The 26,541-nt window shown below is 48.1% G+C and overlaps 1 protein-coding gene across 4 annotated transcripts in view; it reads right to left on the bottom strand.

The window, feature by feature from the left end:
• MAP2K4 (mitogen-activated protein kinase kinase 4) overlaps window positions 1-26,541 on the bottom strand; it is a 96,284-nt gene that overhangs the window by 10,987 nt on the left and 58,756 nt on the right. For all 4 annotated transcript variants that reach the window (XM_075440948.1, XM_075440946.1, XM_075440949.1 and 1 more), the window contains 4 exons: window positions 21,950-22,069; window positions 11,750-11,869; window positions 8,927-8,978; window positions 8,385-8,512 (listed from right to left, as the gene is read on the bottom strand). In XM_075440948.1, the coding sequence (XP_075297063.1) occupies window positions 8,385-8,512; window positions 8,927-8,978; window positions 11,750-11,869; window positions 21,950-22,069 (420 nt within the window). The remainder of the gene's footprint in view (window positions 1-8,384; window positions 8,513-8,926; window positions 8,979-11,749; window positions 11,870-21,949; window positions 22,070-26,541) is intronic.

Genomic DNA, 26,541 nt, shown 5'->3' with positions numbered 1-26,541 from the left:
ATCTGCTCGCTGAGACCTCCAAACATTTTACTCCTGCGAGCCCCTTCTCTGACTTCTCTGGAGGGCTGGGCTGGCAGTTCAGACCCTGTAAGGCTGAGAAAGAGCCCGACCACTCACCTCCCCAGGAGATGCTCACCACCAGCCCGGCAGACACGACCACAATCTCCTAGAAAAGCAGCAGTCCTGCTCTGTGAGGTGACTGTCTTTGGGGGGACTCGCCGTGCGGGTTCTCGAGCAGACCTCAGTACCAAAGATGCAGCCCTACAGTAGGTGCTAGACCTCCAAACAGATGTGAATATCCATCCACTCCTCCTGGCTGGTGTTACTGCTCTGCTCTACAGAACTTTTTGGAGGCTCTCCCTTGGATAACAGCAATCTCCCTTCAGTGTAACCAAATTCTTCTACTGGCTGCTAAAGAGGTGAGCTGTCTGATTTCATGTGGATCTCAATTTCTATGTGCAGTGAAGCCTAATAAGCTTTCTGGCTCTCCTCCTGGGCACGTAGGAGCTCACAGAAGGTGACCTCCATGCTGCAAAAGCCTGGGGCTAAGAGCACAGATGTGAGTCATTCACACCAGCGAAGCATCACAGTCACACTGTGCTGGGTAAAGTCTTTTCTAAGGTTATACCCCTCCTCTCCAGTACTAGGTGACCGATGAAAAAGCTATTAAAGGCTTCATATTCTCTTGGCCAATCACTATAGGGGTCATGCAGCATCCTACACAGCAGCCTACCCTGGCTGCAGGAGGAGACACGGCTCCTCGGCCAGGGTGTGACACAGCAGAACAAAGGACACACAGCGTGACGGGTGGAAGAGCTGACAGGGAAGCAGAGAACATGAGTTCTCCTGTCTTTGCTGGTTCAGTGGACCTGCCACTTCCCCCTGCTCCTCAGTCTACCACCTCTAGGATAGCAGCAGTAACACTGTCCCTGTGAGCACCACTTCTACACCAACATAAGAGCAGCACTGTCAAAAAATACTTCAGCCAAAGTATTCATCCCTGCTTGGACTTTTGAATTCAGACATTCCTTCCAAAATCCAGATTTCCTGTCCCTCCCCCAGGTCAGCCACGAAGCCCGTGGCTGCACAGAGATTATCAGCAGAGATCATGTTTCTAGAGAATGGCCTTTCCTCCCCTCCTATTTCCTTTACGTATTTACTCTGAGAGAGTGTTTCATTTAAAAACTTCTCCAGCAGGATTTTCCAGGTGGAGACGCTGGTTTCCGTTCGCATGGGATTACCATCCCCTCCCAGCTGGCTTTCCTAACAGGGTTTGAATTCCTCAATTTGAACAGCAGGAAGATGGCAGCAAAATGATGGACTGGTGGAGAGGGAACACTTGCTAGGCACAGAAAGATTGGCAGGAATATTAATGAAGGCAACGAGGTCCCATTGGGCTCGGCATTGCATATTCTTGATGACCTTATTCCTCCTGTTAAAAAAGGTAAATGTGTGGTTGTAATAAGCTTGGACTACTGCAGAACATTGTCTGGACTGCAACTACATCAAGCATCGATAATTTGCATGAGTAAATGGCTTCACTGATAGAGTTCAGAGCGTAACTGTTGTTAAAAGGACTCTATCGAGTGGGAAAGACAAGATTGATAACAGGACCTCAAAGGTGACCTGTCTTGCCCTACCCACTAATATCCAACAAAATATAAAATTAGTGTTGCTAAATTCTGCATATTACAAAAATATTGCTAGTGTGATAAATAAGGGTTCCTGAAAAACTAGTGTGATTTGAATGGTTGGTAAGCTGGGCTCTGGCTGGATGCTGACTCACTCAACCAGACACAGAAAAAGCAGCACTCTGGGGTGACCGACAGGCTCCTGGAAAAGGACAGGAGAGCACGAAATCCCAGAGAGGCATCATGATTAAACGTGTAGCTGGGGTGAAATGATACGAACCACTGCTCTTATATACTCTGCAGGAGAGAAACGGTGGAAGTTTGCTTTAATTTCAGGGTCTACATTTGTAAAAGGCTGCTAAGCAAATGGGGGGTTTATAGCACAGCCACAAAATACAATCCAATCTGCCTTAAGGGCATAAACCACTCAGTCGCTAATCTCTAATAATAAGAAAAGATTAAGAGATGACTGCTTCAGAGTCAGAAAGCACCTGTTGAAAGAGGCTGTGCAAAATAAACAACTCCTTAATTCTGCAAACAAAGTAGAAACAAGAGCCCGCAGTCATCTATTAAAACAAAACTTACTCATATTAAAAAAGATGGTATTAGGAGCATAATTAAGGTGTGGGTGTCATGGGGCCAAGCTCTTTTCAGTGGTGCCCAGTGACAGGACAAGGGGCAATGGGCACAAACTGAGGCACAGGAAGTTCCATCTGAACATGAGGAAGAACTTCTTCCCTCTGAGGGTGACGGAGCACTGGAACAGGCTGCCCAGGGAGGTTGTGGAGTCTCCTTCTCTGGAGATATTCAAGACCCGCCTGGACAAGATCCTGTGCAGCCTGCTGTGGGTGACCCTGCTTCGGCAGGGGGGTTGGACTAGATGACCCACAGAGGTCCCTTCCAACCCCTACTATTCTGTGATTCTGTAATGACCAGGACAACTCCATGGGCACTATGGTAGATCCTCCAGCACTTGAAGAGACATCTTTAATGTCATCTTTTAACTTCAGAAGTCTTCTCCATCTGGCGTTGTTTTGGAAGGCCACCCTCTAGCACCCCAGAGCTTGATGCACCCCTCAATGCCACCCCCACCGCTGCTTCCAAGAACTGTATTAGATTAACAGGGCCAAGCTCTGTGGAGGCTTCAGTTTCGGAGGGCTGTAAGGTATCGTTTGAGCCCCACTAAGTAACTCTGTCACAGAACCTCACTGAGGGTCTGCAATTTTGGTGGGGATGCTCTAGAAGTCCTTGAAGTAGTTAGTTACAAAAGACGGAATTGCAGGGAGCCCAGTTATTTTTCCACAGCCTTAATGCCTAACCAACAGGCAAGCTTTCAAACACCCACTGAAAAGGAGTCCAGCAGGAAGCAGTGCAAGGGGACGACTTCTGATCCTGGAGGACTCTGCGATGGAGCAGAGAAAGGGAACCAAGACAGGGTGTCTACAGATGAAGTCACACGCATCCTAAGCGGAAACCAAACGTAACAAAATGCAGATGGTCATCACAAAGGTCAGTCATCATGCGGCAGCTCAGACAGGGCCAGGCTGGCATCACCAGCGGTTCGAACCTTAAAATCTGTTTTCTCTTTCTTAAAGATTTCTTCCATTTAACCAGAAGCTGTTGGTCTGGGCACAAGATCAGGAGGCCTCCCCAGCTGCGTTCAATCAGCTGTCCTTCTGGCCTCATCACTCATGAAAATCTGTGTCTGCACAGCACAGCCTTCACCCCTCAGGTCCAGTCCTGACCCTGATCCTTCCCGTACTATGGAAAATAGGAGCTTCTGCACTCCACGAATGCTTGAGTACCCAGTCCTGAACAAGGTGGTATCCCCTGCTCCTGCCATGGCCCTCGTGCCCTGCCGGCCCCACCACCGAGGGTCACGCTGGAGCAGTGTGGGACGGACAGAGGAGGTGGAGGCCAGGCTCGGTTGCATCCAGACAGCAGTGCCAGGGTAGCTGCTGCAGCAGGCTGGTGCTGCGAGCGGCACGCAGGGTGCTCCTGCACTTGCTGGGAACAGGCTGGGCACAGGGGTGGAGAGCCCCGCTGCAAATCCCCACGGGTGCTCCTGAGGCAGAATCCCCCCCAGCCTCACCTGTGTGAGCAGCAAGAGCTGGAGAGGCTCAGGGAGGACGGGAGCCTCACCCCTGCGGACCTGGGACCTGTACAACCCTTCGCTCCCTCTCCTCACACCTGACCCTGCCCTAAGGAGCCTTGCCCACCCCTCTCTGCATCCTCACTGCCCTGATGATCACATTCTGCTATTCGTGGCTTCCAATTAGCCTTCTTGTAGTTAATCATGGCAGCGGGAGCTACCCTGGGCCACCGTGGCACAGCCAGCCGTGCCCCATGCAGAGCAAACCCATGGCAAGCAGGAGCTGCCTGCTGTTTCCAGCTGAACCTCCCATGCCTCCCGAGGACAAGTATCTCCCAAACCTGACTTTTAGGTACTTCCCACGTAAATCCTAGTGGCCAAAACTACATTTTTCCACCTTTTAATACTCTCCTCCACAAAACACACATCCTGTCCTCAACACTTCTAGCCAAGCGGTCTGCTTACACAGGCAGCTGCTGACACGTTTCCCCAGGTTTATACAAACTGCCTCTGCAGACACGCGTCTCAACGAGGAGGAAAATCCCTTCTTCCCACCGCATCCCTGGCAGGACAGGACCGGGTGGAAGTGTCGACGCACAGACAGGAGCTCAGCCCCGCAGCGGAGCCGCTCGGCGCAGGCTCTGCGCCGCATGACGTCAGGAGCTAAGTTTGGATGGGAGAAGTCCCACGCTGGGCGAACCTCACGGATGATTTTAGCCGGCGAATGAGTAAGTGGAGGTTATGTTCTCAGCCGAAACGCCTGAAGCACGTGGGTGACAGCAGCAGCAGCACGCGAGCGGGGAGGGCTGCGCTCAGAGCTCAGGCATCTCCGCCGGCATTCGCTACACCGTGGGGAGCAGAGCTTGGATCCAGCCCCCGCTGCTCGCAGAGGGATGGTGCCACGTTATCTCCCAGTCTCCTCCCAAATTCATTTTCTCAGTCATAAAAATTATGGCTGGGTGCCAAGTTTCAGAGGAAACATGAAAAAAAAAAAGAGACAAAAGTCCAACACACACCAATATTCAGGAGCATCCAAGAGGCTTTTAGCTGCCCGAATTCAAACCAACAGCCTGCCTGTTCAGATAAATCAATGACTGAGCCTGATGAAAACTTGGGCAAAGGGTCAGGAATGAGAAGCTAACACAGGCAGAGGCTCTTGCCACAGCTCTGCTCAGGTAAAGGATTCAGAGAGCTCCTGCATCCCTGCAGCCTCTCCCTCTACGTGCGCAGGGAGACTGGGGGAGCAGGGCTCAGAGTCATCACTGTCACCTGCCTTGGGAATTTTTCCTTTTCCGTGCATGGCCTGAACTCTGCATGAGCCATCCAAGTGGGTGACACAACCTCCACCGGCCCCGGATGCCGATGCCAGCAGCGAGTGCCCATCTTTGCCGAGGAGAAACGAGGAGCAGGAAACACATCCCGAGCGCCAGCGTGCAGCAGCACGGCAGCGACGGGGCTCTGCACTGGCCTTCTGTTCGCCCACACCCAGGGACAAGTGGAATTGTGTTTGCTGGGACACGGGCCATGCATTAGCATCCCCCTGCCCACCCTGTCACCTCGACAACTCGTCAGGGAGAGCGAGCAGGCAGCCCAGGGGAGGGTGGGCAAAGCAGTGCAGGGCACCGGCACTCGGGTACAGCAGGCAGCTCCCAGGTGACCTGGGAAAGGACCTGAGGGACCAAGGATGCGTGTGACACCATCCACCTCTGCCCCTGGAGAGGTCCCAAAGGAGCAGAGCAGGGCAGGACATCTGTCTGGGTCCTCCCCCACCTAAATCAGGTACTTCCAGCCTCATCCCTCCTCTCCCACACAGCAGCTGGGGTCACTTCAGCATTAGGAAGGCAAAAAGCAGTTATTCCGTGAAGACCACCAGCTGCAGGGTGGCACACGGAGCCTCCCCTCCCACCCAAATCAGCAGCACCCGCTGCAGCAGGAGGCAACACAGGGATTGCCAGGGAGCAGCAGGCAGGGAGGACCAGGGGCTGGCCAGGAGCAATCTCAGCCCCCCTGCTCGTTTAAGGCTGCCGTGAGCACGCTGCCAAACCTCACCTAGAGCAAACCCACCATGCTGGCACTGGCACAGGTCTCGGAGGGCTCTCTGGGGGCAGGCTGCTGCCCAGGGAAGTGCGGGGGCTCCGTCTTTCCTTTCTTTCAGAGAACACAAGGCACCAACACGTACGCCTTTACTTCAATATAACGATCACAGGGGAATTCAAAGCCAAAAGCAGAACAACTTCTCCAGCACTGGCAGCTCCAAGGCTGATAGGGAGCATTCTGTGACAGCCCTAACAATTTTGGTTAAAGCACACAGCACTTGCGTAGCAGCTGGACATGGCTCCTGCTGCCTAATCCGACTGCTCGCAGCCGAACTGGCCGACATCCAATGTTACTGTTATCAGCGACCATTTGGGGACCCAGCTCCAGTGAACATGGTGTTACCAGGTTCCTTTGGAGGGCAAGTGCTCATACTACAACAGTTACTGCAAGCGCCATGGGCCAAGCAGGCCTTGCAGAGCAACACGCTCTCATCATCAGGGAGCACCATCCAGCAGCCCTTATCCGACACACCCTGGACAAACAAAGTCACATTATTTTGCACCAAGAAAAGTCGCCTATTTTGCACCAAAAAAAAAAAATAAATCAATATTCCTTTTGAAAGGAATGTGACTGGCCCAACTACCCCCCAAGGTATATTCAGGTTTGGTCACAGCATCACTACAGCCATCAGCCCCTGCTGGCTTGGAGAACGAGCTGGCAGATATGACTGCGTGCTGGGGACATCTTCCCATTTCCCAGGCTTCTCAGTACGTGGAAAAGCTCATGTACTTGGAGGAGTCACTGAGTCTGGAGAGCAGAAGGGAAGAGGCCAGCCGTCTCCCACACCGCTTGCCAGCTGCTGGCTCGCCCCACAAACCATATACCATGCCAAGGCTCTTAAAATCACAAACCGAACTGAAACACTTTTGCTCACTTAAAAATCTAGCAGATTCTGGAGCTGGTGCTGGAGATGCACACAGAGCAGAGTGAATATGCACAGACAGGGCGGAAAGACACGGGGCTGTTGGAAGCACCCACCCACTCCAGTCCCAGGGGAAATGAAGCAGCGCAGCTATTTACAGACACGCTGGTAACTGTCACGTCGTAACTAAACCAACAGCCTGTGCAAAGCTAACCATCTACTCACGGCTTCAGGAAAAATGGGAGCATTAATTCCTATAATTATAGCCCACTCAACTTTTGAAGGGGAAGGAGCGAGCAGTTTTTCCAAGATCCCTATTTACAGACCTGATACACACCTCAGAGGACAGAGAAATGTTAAACAACAGTCGTAACTCCACAGAGCGATGCTATTAGAAGTGCCTGCGGTCTGAGACTGCGCCCCATGCCCCACCAACACAACAAACTGGGCAGCTCTGTCTGGTCCTTCTCCCTGCGGGAAGCTCCGTGCACTTTCCAGAAGTGCTCAGAGCCCTCTCTCCAGCCTCACAAGGTCTTTATTTAAACCACCTGCCCCGTTTCACTACGTTACCTAGCTTGGGGGCTTGCACACACTTTGCTGTACCACAGCACTGGTCCCCAACAACAGATCTCATCTGTACTCTTCTTCCCAGCTTGCTGAGTAACTAGCTCTGCTATGAGGACAGTGAACAGAAAAGGTCAAAGGCTCCAAAACTCAGACTCTGTGCTTGCACACATCTGGATCAGGACAGACAAGTTTTACCTTGGACACTACAGTCAGATAAAAGCCATATGAGAGCCGTTACCAGGACCAGAGGGGCCCTATACCTTAATAGAGAGATTTTCCTTTTTTATTTCCTTGGTGGTAGACAAGAGAGTTCAGGAAACAATATCTTTCAGCACAGAGCCATAAGATAGGTAATTCGAGTTCAATACAGCCAAATGAAATTAAAGACACACTGACAGCAACAGACACACAGCTCCCCACACAAAGCACCCTCAGCTCATGTGAAACCAAGAGGTGCGTTTTCAAAGCAGCCCGATGCACAGAAGTGTTTAAAACCCTCAGACAGCTTTGAAAATCACTACCACAGCTTTCCTCCGTGGGAGAGGGAGGGAAGCAAACAAGCAGGACAGACTCCCAGGAGCCACAGATCAGCCTGAGCGATTTCCACGCAGCTGCTCTGCTACCGCTGCTCTCCAGAATCGCATTCTCTTGGAATTAAGTTAGAGCACACTTTGGAATTAAAGTGGCTTGCAAAAATCACTATAATGCTGCTCTGCAATAACTCCCGTGACACAATCTTACCGTAGCAAATGGATTTCTTGAAGAACAAGAAAACCCAGCACCCTGATGGCACTGACTCTCACCATGTGCTGTCTGTTTTGGAGCATGAGCGGGCGCTGCTGGATGGCACAGAGCAGCTCTCCCCTCCAGCGCCACAGCACTGGCACAGAGAAAAAAAAGGGAATTTGGTCACTCTGCCACAGCCTGGATGCCTCTGCTGATGCTGCCAGCAGCAGTGCTCAATCCAGATCTTGGTTTCATCTGGGAAGAGGGTGCTCATCCCCTGGTAAACAGGCTGACACTTGAGTCAGACGACAGGCACAGCCGTGCTGAGCCAGGCCTGCAGAACGAGGGTAAGATCCTGCATAGCCCACGGCCACGCCAGCTCCCCGCTGCCCAGCTCGTCCCCACTCACCGCCATGTACGGCCGGCACCCTGCATCCCGCGTTTTGGCAATGGAGTCCACAAGCTGTCCGCTAATGCCGAAGTCACAGAGTTTAATATTTCCATTTCTGTCCAGAAGAATATTGGAAGGTTTGATGTCTGCAGGGGAAAGAAATTTAAACCAGTAAGTCATGGCTGGAGGTTTCAATTTCAATAACAGCAGCTGCAGAGAATCGACACCGGCCGTGCCACACCATCGCCCCTCGGCCCGGGGCAGGCGGGCAGCGACTGGACGCGCCTGCCACCGCCGAGGATCCCGATCGGGAGCAAAGGGATACGGAGCCAGCCCCAAAGATGCCACGTGCCCAGAGGCAGAGGCAGACACCCAAGCACCTTGAAATCATGCTTTTATGGAAAATCACAGACCGCAGGGGCAATGAAATGGCCGCTCGTGCAAAACCTGTACTCACACTCTCAATAGTACACATGCTAATGACACTTTGACCTGAAGCAAAGACAGCTTAAAATCCTTGCAATTATTCTTGTAGGCAAGAAGAAAAGACATGAACTCACCTCTGTGAATGATTTTCAAGTTTTCTTTTAAGTGGTTTAGTGCTTTCACAGTCTAGGGAAGAAAAACAGATGAAAAATTAGCAAGAGTCGTAAGATTCTTGCGATTATTAAACTTTTGGAGCTCCAAGAGGAAAAAACATTTAATATATTATTAATGCTGTAATATGTCATGTAATAAAAGCACTTTTTTTCCCAAACTTTCCTGCAAACCAAAGGTAATACAAGAGAGGGCATGTGCTTAAGTAAACACATACCACTTGTTGTAACCTGGAAAGATCACACGCTGGGAGAGGGGAGCAAAGGGTGAGGTCAAGCAATTTCTGATGTTAACTATCTTAAGTAATTACATATTTCAAGCCCTACGCTGTATTTTTCAGTAGCTAACAACTGTTCCAATTCCACTGGCTGAGCAGCAGCAGCGTGGGGAGCAGCAGCGGAGGCTGTTCTGATTTTACCATTCACCATTAAATGGCGGAGACACTTAGGGAGCCCGATTTCACAGGACAATTTAAAAAAACCTGAAAGTTCACCCTTATAATTCATTCCGCTTCTGCTGAGAAGATCATTGAAACCAATGGCCAAATGACGATGGTAAAAGGGTGTTCGTGTTGTGCTGCAAAGTGCTCTGAAGCTGTGCGACTGTAAGGATGAAGTCTAGCACTGAAGAACTCCCAAAAGACTGGTCCTTCCTGCCCACACAACCCCATGTTCAGGTGTTTAGGTAATTAGAAGCTCTGACAGGCTCTGGGGCAGCTGAAGTGCTGTCTCCTGCTTGCCACCCACCTTGGTGCTCCAGTGTAGGTTTCTGCTCTGGCAGCAGAAGCTACAACATCTCCTGAAAAAGCATCAACTGATATTCAGGCAGGTCCATAGTGGAATGAGACTGCATGGCCTCCTTGCACCAAAGCTTCAGCAAAAGAAAGCCTGCTGGACTTCGCGACTGAATGTTGGTTTAAATCCCAGCTGACTCTGCCAGAAGCTTCTGCCTCCACCCTCAACCAGGTGAAGCAGAAGCTCACAGCTCTTCAGCCTGGGGTAAAAGAGCTCTAACAAGAAATGAAGGGTAGTTGGTGGAGCACACTAAGCTATAAGCTGCAAGCACACACCCCACAAAGACACGATGGGGCTACCAGGGCAGCGTGCACGCAGACCGTCAGGACCTGGAGGCCCTCAAAGTCTAAGATACTCCTGGCCAGTATCTCACACCAGAGTTATCAAGTCCCGTTCCTCATTTGTTTTCTGGAAAAAGGTGGACAGAAACAAAGCTCAGACCACAAGATCTAGTCAGAACCCGTCTCTGTTCCTAAAGCCAGTCTGCGCAGAGCACCTCCCTCAGGAGCTGCTGGGGCCGGGCTGCCTTCAGGTGCAATGTGAAGGAAGGAGAGCAGTGTTCCACGAGCAGCTCATGACCTCCTGCTCAGTGCAGCTGGGCCTCACATCCCCAGATCTGTTGTAGGTCAGGGATCAGGTATGGAAAATTTTAGCTACTCAGTCCATACCTTACCTCCAGGTCAGAAACACCCGAGGTGGTCAATTCCCTGGCTAGGAGTTAAAGCTTTGGTACCCTTTCACAGTGTGCTGTCTGCACAGGGTAAGTAAACTCCATCTGAGAGCTTCAAAACTCATCTCAAGTCTCTATCTAAGCTATCTTCACCAGGAAAAGACCTTGCAATGTCTGTGTGAGCCAAAATGTGGGCCAGCGTGTCACTAACACCCTGCAAACCCTAAAAGAAAAGATCTCCTTTTCTTTCCCCCACAAAATTACATCTAACTCCAAGCAGACTACCCTGGAAGCACATACCCAGACATCACTTGTCTACATCTCAAGCCTTGCTTTGGCCACTAATAAATTTAGTTAGTTGGTGTTAATATGATGCACTCCATGGGATGCAGACCAGCCATTAGCTGCCTTTGATAGCATTTTCAGTCTTGGCTATAAACATTTAAATACGTGACAGTGCCTGAGCTGTCAAGGCAGCCCATTAGCTGTAAGAAGTGGCAGCAGCTCCAGGTAGGCTCAACATTTTATAAAGATGCCCCTAAAAAGAATGAAGATTATTTTCTTCCAAGATCAGACACTGAGCAGAATTTTCCCGTATCCTTTCAAGAGGTCACGGTCTGTGACCTGCTGAGCACCTCCCTATCACTCTGACAGCTCAGGACACCAGCTTACGGTGGCATTCACGTGCTGAAGCCAACACAGAGGCAATTCGCCCATCTGTCACCAACACAGCATCCGCTCACATCTCCCCCCATTACTCCTGAATGGTGCTTCACTTCTGCAGCCTTTCATCTTCCAGCAGCCTCACTGAACTGCTTTATTTGGCTCAGGCTTGATATTTTTATCAGGCCAGGACTTCCAGGATAAGCCAAGAAAACATCAACCACGTGCTGAAGACCCACTTGTACTTTTGGGAGCCTTTGCACAAGGTTACTAGAGGGTTTGCTGGACTGGAGTGGCCCAGCATCCCCTGCAGAAAGCCAATGGACCTGACAGATCTAAGTGTCTCTACTTTCTTTACTGAAAGAGTGGCCAGGCATTGGAATAGGCTGCCCAGGGAGGTGGTGAAGTCACCATCCCTGGAGACGTTCAAAAAACGTGTAGATGTGGCACCTCGAGATATGGTTTAGTAGGCATGGTGGTGGCTGGGTTGACAGTTGGACTTGATGATCTTAGAGGTCTTTTCCAATCTATGATTCTATGAACAGCAGCAGTTCTGCTGCACGTCAATCCGCCAGCTTTCTCACAAGTGAGCGAAAGAGATCTGAATTTTTCACATTAGCTTCAAAAACACACACAAAGAAGTTTAACAAAATACTCACAGCTAAAGTGATTTTGCCTAGGATTTCTTCTGGAATAACATCATCTAATACACTATATACATATTTGTAAAACTTATCAAACGAGGTAGACATGAGCTCCATACAGATCCAACAGTCACCCTGGAAAGAGAAGAGAATCTGTGTTACTGTCAAGCTAAAACAAGAAACAAAAATCCAGAGAGCATAAAGAGATCCCTTGAATCCAACAAAACACATTAACAGCAACCTGCATTTGACAGGAAGGATGGAACTGATCTTGATTAATTTTAGGAACGGAAGACTTGCCCCTACACGCACCCTCCTCCACTCCATTCACCAGCAGAGGAATCTGGCTGACCAGCTGAGACCTGACGTTACATTTTAGATGCCTGAATCTAGACGCATCCACATCTCAAAAACTGTCTGGCTCTCCAGAAGGCTGCAGGCGCACTGAGACATGAGCACGCACAGTAAGACTAAAAAAAAACCCCTTCAGTTTATGACAACTCTGTAGAGGACAGAAGACATTTCACACAACATTCAGAGACAGCATCTAAGCAAGAGAAAATGAAAATAAACCCAAGTATGGGGGAGAGGGTGTGTGTGTTGTGTTGATTTGCATCTTACAGTTAAATAATTTAAATGCAGAAAATTGTAAAACACGCTAGTGTCTGTTTTCAACCAAGCTAAGCTTAACCGTTATAGAAAAATAACACGCCTTTTTGTCAAACTGTCTCCTGAGATCTGTAAATCAACCTGCTCCCAATGGGTTTTGCTGGCAATGAGAAATGGATCCCCACAATCTAAACGGATTTTGTTTTTTGGTTTAGTATGTAGGTGCTGGAGAGCTCAGCCATGGATCAGTCTTAGTTATTTCAATCTTTTTGAACGCTTTATCTCCAGCTGAGGATGACAGAAGGCTTAGTATGAGCTATTTCTGTAGAGCCTCATGCACTTCAGGCAACTCTTCATTGCTAGAAATACCAAAACACTAGAACTAGACCTGTCCTCATCAGAAACGACCTACCAATCTTCTACAGGCTGTAGCACAATGAGTGTTAAAACCACAGTAGCTGTCAAAGGTTAAGTGCAGAACAGAGTTTACTAGTCTTGATGTCTCGTCCTGGCTAAATACCACCCAAAACACTCGTGTAAGAAGCAGCAGCTTGTGCAGGCAGTGCTGCCCTAGGCTGTCTGGGGGGTCCAGAGCAGGATGCCTGCCTGGGTACGACTAAGCTGCACGCTCCTGGGATATAAGAAGAGGAGAAACTTCCCCAAGTGATTATTCTACAGAAGGCACATTTTTCCTGACCAGATAAAAACACAAACCAACCAAACTGTATGTAAATATATGGAAATTAAATTAGGAAAAACAAAATATGGCATGGACATGCTGGAGGTGTGGCAAAGCCCCGTGCTCCCATCCCACCCACCCAAGTCATTTCCATTTAAAGGAATCTCCCAGTGCTCATGAAAGCCAGAGGCAATTCTCAAGTTATATTCAGATGATGGAAAAGCTCATAGAGCCACAGGTTTTAAGATTAAAAGGGCTTTTCTGCCACTCAGAACGACCTCCTGTGAAACACCAGCCAAGGAACTGCATCCACCAAGATACCTCCAGTCCAGATGTTTGGTTTAGCAGGAACAGAAATGCCGAGCAAAGGTGTTGTCACTGCACACTGGTATCAGCAGAGGCAGCGGTGCCACCCTGCTTGGTCTTGGACTGCTCACACACACACAAGCAACAGAGAGAGCAAACTGCCAGCAAGCATCCCACATGCCACCAGCATTACGGGTGCCACTGCTTTAGGGACAGCAAATCCATCACCTCCTGCTAAAGGAGGGATGCTGCCTCCAGGAGAGAGATAAGCAGAGAAAAAAGAGAAAGAAGACAAATGAGAGAAGAATATTTTCTGTTGGAAGGAACCTACAAAGATCATCTGGTCCAACTGCCTGATCACTTTAGGGCTCACCAAAAGCTGAAGCCTGTTGTTCAGGTCATTGTCCAAACGCCTCTCAAACACTGACAGGCTTGGGGCATCGACCACCTCTCTAGGCAACCTGTTCCAGTGTTTGACCACCCTCTCGGTAAAGAAATGCTTCCTCACGTCCAGTCTAAACCTCCCCTGGCGCAGCTTTGAACCATTCCCACGTCCTGTCCCTGGATCCCAGGGAGAAGAGCTCAGCACCTCCCTCTCCACGTCCCCTCCTCAGAAAGCTGTAGAGAGCAGGGAGTTTGCCCCTCAGCTTCCTTTTCCTCAAACTACACAAACCCAATGTTCTCAGCCGCTCCTCACAGGATGTTCCTTCCAGCCCTTCCACCAGCTTTGTTCCCCTCCTCTGGACACATTCAAGGACCTTCACGCCCTGCGTAAATTGTGGGGCCCAGAACTGCACACAGTAATCAAGGTGAGGCTGCACCAACGCTGAATACAGCAGAATAACCACCTCTTTTGACCGGCTGGTTGTAACAGACAGCGTCTCCCTCCTGAGAAGGGGGGATCTGTTTCCCTAGGAGAGCTGAGCCAAGCAGGCTGTGGGTTCAGAGCCATGGGCAGTCCCATTTTACGCTGCTCTTCTGGCATCAGGGTTTTTACATCAGGACAAGACAGCGCACAAGCTAACGTCACCCACCCAAGCAAAACAGCTGCTACAAGCCTGAGCCCAGAAAACACAGATTTTACCCAAAACAAAGCAGAAGGGACGGATAGAAAAGGTGCTGTGCTGGACAGAAGCAGCGACACCATGGTGAAAAAGGCAAGTGCAGTGGGAAGAGGACATGACCGGCGTTTCAGCAGGCACGGAGAAAGATGAGCTCAGGCTGCTAGAGAATGAAAGAACTGGCTATGGATGAATTTCACCGAGGATCTGTTCAGACTTAAACTGCAGAAATGAAATTAGGTAATACATGCAGAAAATTTCCCTTTCACAGAATCACAGAATGTTCGGGGTTGGAAGGGACCTCTGGCGATCACCCAGTCCAACCCCCTGCCGAAGCAGGGTCACCTACAGCAGACTGCACAGGACCTTGTCCAGGTGGGGCTGGAATATCTCCAGAGAAGGAGACTCCACAGCCCCCCTGGGCAGCCTGTTCCAGGGCTCCGTCACCCTCAGAGGGAAGAAGTTCTTCCTCATGTTCAGCTGGAACTTCCTGTGCTTCACTTTTTGCCCATTGCCCCTTGTCCTGTTGCTGGGCACCACTGAAAACAGCTTGGCCCCATCCTCCTGACATCCACCCTGCAGATATTTATAAGCATTTACAAGGTTCCCTCTCAGCCTTCTCTTCTTCAGGCTGAACAAGCCCAGCTCCCTCAGACTTTCCTCATAGGAGAGATGCTCCAGTCCCCTTTCCAGCACTGGCACCAAATGCAAAGTGCAGCTGAGGCATTTCCATACTACCAAGAGTGGCTCAGAGAAAGCAACATGGATCCCGCGCTAGCGATGTGCATAAATCAGCTGAAACTGGAACCACCCCAGACCCTCGCAATCTATCTAGTGAAAGCAAACCTGGACTTGTTCTGCTGGCTGCAGAATCATTCAAAATATTAGATCTGTTTTGACCAGTGTTATATAAAAAACCCGGTACTGCGCTGTATTCCCATGTTATTGTAGTGAGACTGCAGGGGACTGGATTTATTCAGGAATACCAGAATATTACTGACCACCTGCAGCCTTGTATTTATGCCCAATCACACCAATATTCTGAGTGTCTTCAGCCACCCAGGTTACAACGGCTGGTCTTTGCAGAGCAAAAACAAACTGAAGTGAAACAACAGGCAACCTTATTAGAGCTATTATCATACAGCTTCACAATATACTTCGTGCATCTGCAGGGTTGGGATGTGAGAGTTACTGAACACTCAAACAAGTACAATAATTTACTACCCAGTGTTAATTTAAGCATTAAAAAAACCCTGTACACGATCAAAAGCACCAGGAAAGACTTGATTTACTTGGTCTCCTGAAATACATGCCACACAGAAATCCTGGATGTGGGCATTTATTGATCTAGTAATATAAAAATCTACCTGATCAACAGGAATTCATGTCAACAAGATCAGTGAAAAACGATGACAGACCACATAACCACACTGCAGGGAGTGGCCAGCTTTTTATGCAAGTTGCATCTACACTAGTGAGAGAGAATGAAGAACGTCACCACCCTCACATATCCTTATGGGATACAGAGGACACTTTTCCTGTGGGCTGGGGACTGATCACAAGGACAGATGTTTTAAGTAATGCGAACACAGCCGAAGATTTCCATAGAAATAGGGTGTTGTGCATCAACAGCAAAGAGAGCAAGCACCTCGTATCAACTGCCCAAAGACATGTCCACAATTCACACCAACGTCAGCACTGTGCTATGGACATGTCCATACTAGTTCTTCTCTTGTACCAGAAGCAGCTCCCCATGGGCTACCTCACCTGGCTTCCCAGGCATGTTTTGCAACTACCAATGAATTTTTCACTGAATAATTTTATCAGCTATTGCACTTGTGGGTTTAAACTCGGCTCAGCTACACTCACACTGTGTAGGAGTCACTGCTGAGATCCCAGGTCAGACAAAGGCTATTTTTCCTCTTCCTCTCTTGAGAATAAAAGTAGCAGGAACAGTTACTTTGAAAGACCAATTAGTGTGCTCGTGATAAGTAACCAAACATTCCCAGCCTTACAGGTACTGCCTCAAACTAGATTAGCCACAAAGCTTCCAGCAAACATGCCAGAAAAGAAGATTTTTTTTTTTTTTTTTCCTCAGACTTAAAAACCCTCCAAACAGCAACACCCAGGGCAAAAGGCTCCGGGTTGCCCAGTGCAGACCTATGGCTCAGCCCAACACTCTTCTCACCAGAAGAAAGTGACTCCAGAGAAATCTTCGCAGAAATCCAAGCAATTATCTTTTTTACTCCCTCACCTAGCAAGTACTGCTTTGAGAGATAACAAATGGGCAGGAGTAATCAGACCCTCTTCAATACAGCATCTCTGATGACTGACGTGGAAAGCTCTATGTGCTTTTACTGGAGTCAGGGCTCTCAATGGTGCAGTACAGAGAAACCAGTTGGCTTCACGGGGCCAGGGAGAACCTCACAGAGTTCAACTAGGTCAAGTGCAAGGTCCTGCACATAGGTCAGGGCACTCACGAGTGAAAACAAGGACTGGGGGATGAATGGATTGAGAGAAGTCTTGCAGAGAAGGACTTGGGGGTGCTGGCAGATGAAAAGCTGGACATGACCCGGCAGTGTGCGCTTGCAGCCCAGAAGACCAACCGCATCCTGGGCTGCATCCCCAGCAGTGTGGGCAGCAGGACGACGGAGGAGATTCTGCCCCTCTGCCCCGCTCTGGTGAGACCCCACCAGGAGTCCTGCGTCCAGTTCTGGAGCCCTCAGCACAGGACAAACATGGACCTGTTGGAGCGGGGCCAGAGGAGGCCACAGCAATGATCTGAGGGCTGGAGCACCTCTGCTGTGAGGAAAGGCTGGGAGAGCCAGGGCTGTTCAGCCTGGAGAAGGCCTTGAGGAGACCTTACTGCAGCCTTTCAATATATAAAGGGGGCTTATAAGAAAGACGGAGACAAGACTTTTTACCAGAGCCTGTAGTGATAGGACAAGGGGAATAGCTTTAAACTGAAATAGGGTAGATTTAGTTTGGACATTAAAAAAGATCTCTTTCACAACGAGGGTGGTGAGGCACTGGCACTGGTTGCCCAGAGAAGCTGTGGATGTCCCATTCTGGGAAGTGTTGAAGGTCAGGTTGGACAGGGCTTTGGGCAATTTGATCTAGTGAAAAATGTCCCTGCTCTCGGCATGGGAGTTGGACTCAATGACCTTCAAAGATCCCTTCCAACCCAAACCATTCTATGATTCAATGATTTTATGATTCATCTGCCACCAAATCCCTCCTACAGCCGGGGTAACCAGGAATACAGCCAGTGGTTTAACTACCTCTTCTGCTCTTTCCTCCAGGCCTTTCTCTTTCTGATTCTCTTCACTCTCTAGCCTTCATTAGATACAACTTTCTCCTTTCTTCTGTCCAGCAGCCAGGCTGTAGACACGAAAACTATTTCAACCGCCATGCATCACTATGTCAGTGCTCAGGGATTATTTCTGTTATTGAAAAAAGCTGTTTTTTTCTACCTAGGACTGATAGAGAATCAAGTAATAGAGCAGTCAACAGCTGCACTGGCAGAGCAGAAGATAATGTAACACCACAGAGAGGTGCAACACAGCGATATGAAGGTCACAGCTTCATCAATGAGAGCAGGAGTGAGCAGAGCGCTGTCCCATGGAGGACCTGACTCCAGCATGTGCACTATCTGACGTCAGTGCAGTGAAGCCCCTTACTCCATGCAAAGGCTGGAACACCATCTTCTATTTTTTCAGCTTTGTACCTGTTTCACTGAACAGGCAATTTAATCTCATCGAATGGGTGCTGATAAACTCAAGCAAAGTCCCATACCCAGCAATCAGCCTGTAGTTTTGGCATTGTTACACCCCACATTACATACTCGGACATACATAATAACAGAAGGACATCCCATATGATTAAAGAACAAGAAGCAAATAGTCTGTGTTCAGATGCTACCTGCTGAGGGACAAGCAGGACCAGATCCCAGAGATGACTTTCCCTATCAGAAAACACTTGCTGACAAGTGAGACAGAATACAACTAGGGAAAAACATCCATGTAGTATTTTTTGCCTTTCCAAATCAAACTTTTCACACTCATAGAGGCTGTCACAGTAACTTGCCTGTTTACAGTTACTTTCCTGGCCACAAACTGTGATACTTCTCTGTCTTCAAAGTAAGACCTTGAATAGTTTTGTCCAATTCGGTTTAGTACTCCCACGCCCCAAACTGTCAGGATTCAAGAGCTTAGCTCTACTTCTCCACATCAACAGCTCACTCTTCTGGAAAGGCTACCTGCCTTTCAGAACAGCCCAGCTGCCCTGCTGCTCTTCCTGAAGCTGCTACAATCTTCTTGCCAATTATCTGATCATGAGAGCCACCTACTCAACATCTAAAGCTCCTCTAAAGAGGCACAGATTGAAGTCTTTCACCTTTATGAGCAAGTAGAAGACGACTTCCCATCTGCAGTTTCATCCATTCCCAGAGAATCTGAATCCTGGCTCAGAGCAGGCGGTCCCAAGAGGATGTGCCTTTTGGAACTTATTTCCTTACTTTTCACCTTGAAATGCTGGAACAAAAAGCTTTGTTTCTACATGCTTTGCTGTAGGACTTCCTGAGAGACATTCAGTCTTTAGCAATGTCCCGTGAGCTCTTATACTCCAGAGGATGCTGTGGCAGTGACCTAGATCGTTCACAGTTATTTGGGAACAGATCTGCTCAGCAGATTGGGTGCCAAGACAGGTTCAAACATACTGGTGAAATTCTTTTTTTCCCCCTTCTGTGCTTTAATGCTGTCATAGCTTCCTAGCTTTAAAAGGCGTAATTAATATTAGAACATGTAATTAATATAACAAGACATAAAACCTTATCCAAGCATACTAGTTCACCCTGTGTACCTTTGAGGTATGTGACTTGGAACATGATCTTGGCAGAAAAGGACCGAGGAGAGGAGAAGGTTGTTTTCATCTCAGAAACAAATACCACTGATGCTGAGGGTAGGGGGAAAAGGGGATTCCAGGGAATATATAAATCCAGAGTGACCTTACTGAAACCTTTCCCAGATGAAGCATACAGGGAGCTCTGCCTGGCTGCAGAAGGACAGGATTTTTGGACAAGACAAAGGGTGCAGCAGAAGCCAGGCTGACATTTGGGTGCTCATCAGGGTAGGTTTTTATATTATTTATGTATTTATACTTACAACCCGGGATGTGCCTAGAGCTGCAGAGAGGTGACAGGCTTGCACAGCTCTGAACATGTTGCTCATCAGCATCTGGCAAGACACTGTCTTGCCCAGAGACTTTTCTTCGCACCAGCTGACAGCCTTATCATTTGTACTTCAGCAAAGCTGGAAATTTTCAGCCAAGGCTGAGGCTCCACTGTTGGTAGGAGCTTGTCCTGTGTGAACATGGACAACGCCTCCTGGCTCAAAATGGCTTCATGTTTAAACAGATAAGAAAAAGCAGAGTACGGGAAAATGAAGGATTATTATCCTTATTTTAGAGACTTAAAGCCAGAGGAGTGACCTGGCAAAATTACAGAGGCAGACTCTTAGAAGCAGGAATTGAATATTCAGTTCCAGTTTTAAGCTTTAACTACTGCATCGACCTGCTTTCTCTTACAGTTCCCCGGTAAAGCCCCACAAGACTCTGCACAAGCTGCTATGCCTGATAACACACAAAGATGACTGGCAGACAGCAGGTCTCTCTTTTCCTTCTTGCCTTGAGTAGATGTACTGGATTTGTGCGGAAGTGGTGGAAAACAGGCAAGGCTACAGGTTGATTACCCTACATTGTGTGAGCTTCAATACCAGAGCAATTACAGGAGGAGGAACTACCCACACCTGCAGAAGAGCTGCAGGAGCTGTTGCTCTCTGGAAGCAGGGAATGCAGTAGTCAGGTTTTGACATTCATCTTCTCCAAACCCTTGCTCTTGCAAATGAACCAAATGCTTGCAAACCCATGCTCCTCACCTCTGCTATATTCCTCTTCTTGTGCCTGTACTGAACAGACTCAGCTCAGCCTGATGACTGGCCTCCAAACATGGCAGAAGGCTGTCCAGGCTGCATGGAGAAGGCCAGCTTCCCAAGTGTTTTTACTGGTCATTCAAAGCTGGATAACAATGGAAGTGCCTGGGCAAAGCACAAGGAGACAGAAGGATACCTTCCGTGGCCCTGCAGCATAATACCTACCTTAAATTACAATAAGCAGATGCTAAAACAGTCACAAACATGCAGTGATTAACATCACGTTCCTGGCCATGAACAGCTAAAGCATGTCAGGATTAACTGCAGTCAGCTGATATAGTTTTCAATACTCTAATTCTGCTCTTCACTTGGAAGCATTCATGGAAGCATCACGTTGAATAACCCACTCCACAGCGCACAGTATCTATGTGCATAAAAGGGCAAAAACTTACAGCCCCTGGGCTAGCTATTGCAGATATTGCTGCTTTCAAGAACAGTCATGCAATTTTGGTCTCTGTCCCAAAAGAACAAAGCAGAACTGGAAAAGATGCAGAGAACAGCAAGAAAGATGACCAACAGTCTGAGGGGTTCTGTGTATGACACAGGCTGGCACTTATCAGGCTAGGTAAAACATGACAGAGGAGGAATATGGCAACTGTCCATAAAATCCGCAGTTGCCTGGATAAGATGGATAAAGATCAACTGTTTACCACCTCTTCAAATACAAAAAAAAAGGGAACCACTAGAGGCACTACTCAAAAAAGCAGGACAAAATTTTAAAACAAATCAAGTTGATGGGCCTCAAAATGAGGGGCGGACAATGAAGGCAAGTGCCTCTCAGGGAGCACCATGGATGCAGAAAATGTACGTGTTTTCAAGGGGAAACTGAACTTGCTCGTGGAAAAGAAATCCAGTAAGAATCACTCAGCACAAAGAGAGTACCATCTAGCTCAGAAGACACTCAGCTACATACAACTCCAGGCTATGGTGAAGTATCATACATGCTTCTGCAGGCAGATCCTGTCAGCCGCTGCCAGCGACAGAACATCCTGCTGGGAGTTTTGGTCTGACCCAGCACGGTTGCCCTTGTTTTCTTATGTATCTGCAGGTACAAACCACTTCAAGGCAGATGCACGTCAATCCGGGCTCTGACACAGCCTGGCTACGCACATACACACATACATCAGATAACCTTACGGGGAGCTGTGACTACTACCACAGCAGTCACCTTCATTACAGGGATGCAGGTCCTCCACACGGTTGCATCTCATGACCACTGACATAAACCACATTTGCGTCCAAGCGCTGTGCCACAGAGCTGCGCCCAGCCTGGCAGCACACACTCTGCATGGGGGAGCTGCAGACCCTGAGCTTGACAAGGGAGAAGAAAAGCAGGGAAGAAGGAGAGACTGAAATTCGCAGACACACATAAGTACGAATGGGAATAGCACGTATGTGCTCAGCAGCACCCAGACATCTGGGTCTCCTGGTTAAATGTCCTTGATTAAAAGTGGAAAGCTAAGAAGCCTAACATAAATTAACTTTCTCCTCTTTATTGCAAGTTGGAAACTGCAAAGAAAAAAGAAGTAAAAACCAAACTCTGCTATGAATGAAGCAAGTTTGGAGTGCCCACCTCTCTGAAGAGCGCGCCATAAAACTGAACAATATACGGGCAGTCACTGCTTCGCATTACTACATCAAGGTCCATCAGAAGTTGCTTCTGTTCTTTTTCATCCACTGTCGACCGAATTCTCTGAAAGAGGAAGAGTGGCAGAGACTTTATCACTTACATGCCATTACTGTATCCTCAGACCCGCTTCTGGAGAAACATGCCAGGGACCCCAAACCCAAGGGTGAGCAGGCAATCCCCAAGGCATGCTCAAACACACTCTAGTGAATTAAGTTGTGTTCTGAAATAACAAATATAACTGAAAACCCCTAAAGCCATTTAGTTCAGACAAAAATTCCCAGTCCTCTCACGTGCATCAACATTTTCAGATGAAATGTCAGAAGGAAATTAAAGAGCAGAGATTTCATTGAAAACTACAGCAAAACAACATATTTAGGCTTTCATTTCAAAACAAATTCCCACACAGTTCTTAGCCATGTTGGATGGGCCTCGAAGGCTGTTTTGGAATTTAACCAAGGAACATTAAGTTTAAAATTTCTGACAAGCACAGAAGACAAAAAGGCTCCTTCCACCATGCCTGGCATGGTGAAAAGGGACCATCACATAACCGAGGGAATATATTGCTCTGGTAACGCTAATGGTGGGCAACAGTTCTGCGAACTCTTCTCATAAAACTAACAATTCCTCACCCAGTACTAGCCTAGGGAACATTAACACTATATAAAAGATATTATCTGTATACATAAAAATATATACACTATGTGTATATAAAGATATATATATGTATACACACGCTATACTTTATATATACACTATCATCTCATTTGGACTTGAAAGAACAACGCAAATTTGAAAATTGAAAACTCTACAAGTTCAAACATGAAGCTTGTTAACTAAAGCATGGAGAAGCCCATCCACAGTTTTTCATGTGATTTTACAAACATATTTAACATCTTGCACTAATTAATGCATTCCCTGAATCACAGGTGAGGAAAATCATGATCCTGAAGGTGTCACTCATGTTGAAAAATCATTTAAAAAATGAACAAAAATCTATTTGGCAAGAAGTCCAAAGCAACAGAGGTAGCCTGGACTCTCCTTGAGGAGAAAAACTACTTGGCTGTCCAAGAAAGAAAAATTATTCAAGGTTGTGGGAAAAATCTGCAAAATACCAGCACTCACTCCCACTGACACTACTGCCCTGTGAGCAACTGCTGGTGGCATCAAGAGCACACACATTAGCAAGCACAAGGCTAAGTATATGCAGGTACCCTCAAGGCTGGCCATTCATACCGCACCATTTGAGAAACAGTGCACGATTATGTACCTTAAGGCTATTTTGTGATGACCCACACAAAGATGAGGACAGTATCGACACTATAATTTTCCTTACCTTTGGTGTATCCTGATATTTTGGTATTTCACCACACGTTCTTAATGTTCTAGTAGCTCTAGTTTGGCCTAGACCAGCAATTGTCGTGTTCATACTGCCCTTTTCTCTCCCAGTGCATTCTAGAGTACCTGGGAAAACTGGCAGGAGACTTGCCCAGCACACCCACAGTCTGTAACATCCCCACCCTCAGATGCCACTGAGCGGGTGGGATTTTGTAGTCACAAACAAAGAAGATAGCTCAGGAGGCTAGTAATGAAACTAAAAAGCTTCACCTCTAGGTCACTGGTTCAAGTCTGTTTCACAGAAGTTCAGACACGTCACTGAAGAAAGCCCAATGAGTTTGATTATTTCTTTGTCTTGTGTCTACATCATATAAAGCTCTACAAACCCCTGCTGAGATATCAACGGCTGGGCAGATTCAGTGTCTCTTTCTAGGTGGCACACCATCAGCGCTGTGTGAAGTGATAAGGTTGTGGCTCTGACCTTGATAGAAGACAATGGATGCCATGGTGGGACCTATGAGGAATAGTTTACTCTCTCATCAAGATCCTACTCACTCCTCTGAAAAGTTCACCTCTGATGAGGAGCAATACCAAAAGGAGATTTTCTCCATACAGCGGCTCACATCTCCCTTCCGTGCCAACTCCGTATCTCTCTCCAAAAAGCCTCTTTCCTGGTCATCCGGGAATCTCCCCAGCCCCCTCTACCCTCCCCTCGCACCTGCACCATCCTGGCACAGCCATCCCCACAGCACGCTCCTCAAACTCCACAACTTCCCCCAAAAGCATCTCCTCCCACCTCTGACATTTCCTTCTCTGCTGTTACTTCTCCAGCTCTGGCAAGCATGTGAAATATATGTTGTACGGAGGAGGCGATTTTAACAGCACCCCAGAACAACACTGAACCCAAAGATTCCTCCTTTTCCCAAACACAGTCTCCCCGGGGAGAAAGAGAAAGGGCAGGCAGAGGACCCAGAGGACAGACAGTGGGTCAGCTATAGGGCAGAGGGTTCAGGCAGACACAGGAGCCAAAGGACACCTTGAGAAGCAGTGTGAACTCCCCACCAAACACTGCTTCAGGGAGTGAAGGCAGTGACATGATGCAAGACTGAGAGGTCTCATACAAGAGTGCTGGAGGCTGAAGACTGGCAAACTCAAGAGGAGGGGAAAACTATCAGGAGCAGCATGCAGCACAGCACTGAGCTGGGGTCAGCCCAGGCTGGAGAAGATGGCTTTGTTTAGCTGGAGCACACCAGGGAATCTGCTGGAGGCCAGTGATCCCAACACTCTAGCTAAGGAACCACCGTTCACCAGGGAAACAAAGAAGAAACAGCAAAAGGTGACTGAAGTCAACAGCAGCCTCTACCCAAATAGCACACGAGCCATAATGATGTTCTGCTACCTAACTCCAAGGCAGAGTGCAAAAAGCTGCAGCATTTACCACAGACTCCCCCAGGAACACGAAAGACAGCAGGGAAGGAAGACACAAGGTGAGGCAACAGCCTGAAGACATGGATGGACAGGTCTGACTTAGCTTCAGGTCTTACACCTCAGCCTGGTCACCCTACTGCACAGTTGCTGACATGGCCAAACAAGCCACACAGGGAAAAAGTGGTTTTTGTAGTAAAGGCTTACGGAAAATCTCTTTTTCAACTGTTCCTTGTTGGCCTCAAACTTAAACTGTACCAAATCCTTCAGGAGAAAATTCTCCAGCCCTTTTAATACAAACACAGGTTAGGACAAAGCCTTTTGATATCAGGAATGAGAGCTCTGAAAGCTACACCCTGGGCAGCATCAACAGCAAAAGGAGAAGCTATGCTGTGGACTGGACCACTCAAGCTAAAACCAGACAGATCCCGGAAACCAGACCCAGAGCAGAAGAGACATCACCCAGTCCCAATACACACATGAATGGATTCAGGTGCAGTGGGTAGCAACCAGTTAAAAAAAAGAAAAGGAAAGCAAAGACAAAAAAAAAAAAAAGCTAAAAACACAGAACTGAAAAGCAACTCCTCAAGTGGCAGGACAACACAATGTTGTCCTGCATACAGGGCTCACACGTGTCCTCCGAGAAAGCACAGCAGGGCCTGACAGAGTGACCGGAGGGCTGGTGCTCCCAGGAGATGGCCGGGACTGAGGACATCACACCAGCAGCAAGAAGGGGCTTTGCCCACTCTCCACCGAGGACAAGAATATTTATCGACCCATCTGAAACACATTTACTACTGTTAGGTCTGCCACCGATCGCAACTAGTTTCCCACCTCCTATACTACGGTTCTCACTCCCTCTCACCATTTCCTTTCAGCCCTTACTCATCCACTCCCTTCCCAGTATAACACCAGCCGGGCTTGGAGCACACCTACCCAAATGGATGAGTGAAACAGAAAATTCCGCTCACTAAACTATAAGGAATCAACCTGGGAGAGGCTACCTAATTGTGTGAAGAATGGAAATGATGACTTGCAATAAAGCCAGCCTGCAAAAAGTCCCAACAGTTCTTTTCAGAAGTCACATGGGAAATCAGAAGGACAGAGAAATTTGCCCCCTGACTGAGTTTAATAGGCTAATGTGTTATTTTGGTGGGCTTTTATGGGCTATCAGGCATCCAGGTAAGGATGGAGAGATTATGGGAGGTATAAATACATGTTAAATTTCTGCTCACAGGGATATCTGATACTTAGCAACTTACTTCAGCTGTGAGGCTGCCATCAGAGAAAGCCTGTGAAAGCCAAAGACATGAACATCTGTTTTAAAGCTACGGATGAGAGAGTAAGCACTGACTGCAAGGCAAAATGATGTGAAAGAGGCACTGTGCTCTGAACAAGAAATGGCTCCACAGCTTCCTGGCTTCCCTGGGAAGAACAGGGATCCTTTATGGACACCTCACAGGCTTGACATCCTGCTGAGCTTTATGTATTTCTAAACAGTGCCTTGGCCAGCTTCTCCAATTACCCACCTGATCTTGAAATTGCTTCTGATCTTCTTAGGACAAGTTTAGAACAGAAGAAGTGGAAGACCACCTGCAGTCTGGTCAGAAATACTGCTGGACTAAAGAGAAAACAAGAAACCAGCAACAGTATCCGAGGACACTGGCTGGAACTGGAGACTAGACTGGGTGATACTGCAGAGCAGGACTCAATCAGCTAGGCTGATTTCTACAGTAGATAGGGGAAGCTACAGAAAATTCTGGTACACAGCTGAA

The sequence above is a fragment of the Opisthocomus hoazin genome, chromosome 21, assembly GCF_030867145.1.
Source record: "Opisthocomus hoazin isolate bOpiHoa1 chromosome 21, bOpiHoa1.hap1, whole genome shotgun sequence".
NCBI lineage: Eukaryota > Metazoa > Chordata > Aves > Opisthocomiformes > Opisthocomidae > Opisthocomus > Opisthocomus hoazin.
This window is presented reverse-complemented; position numbering and strand designations above follow the sequence as displayed.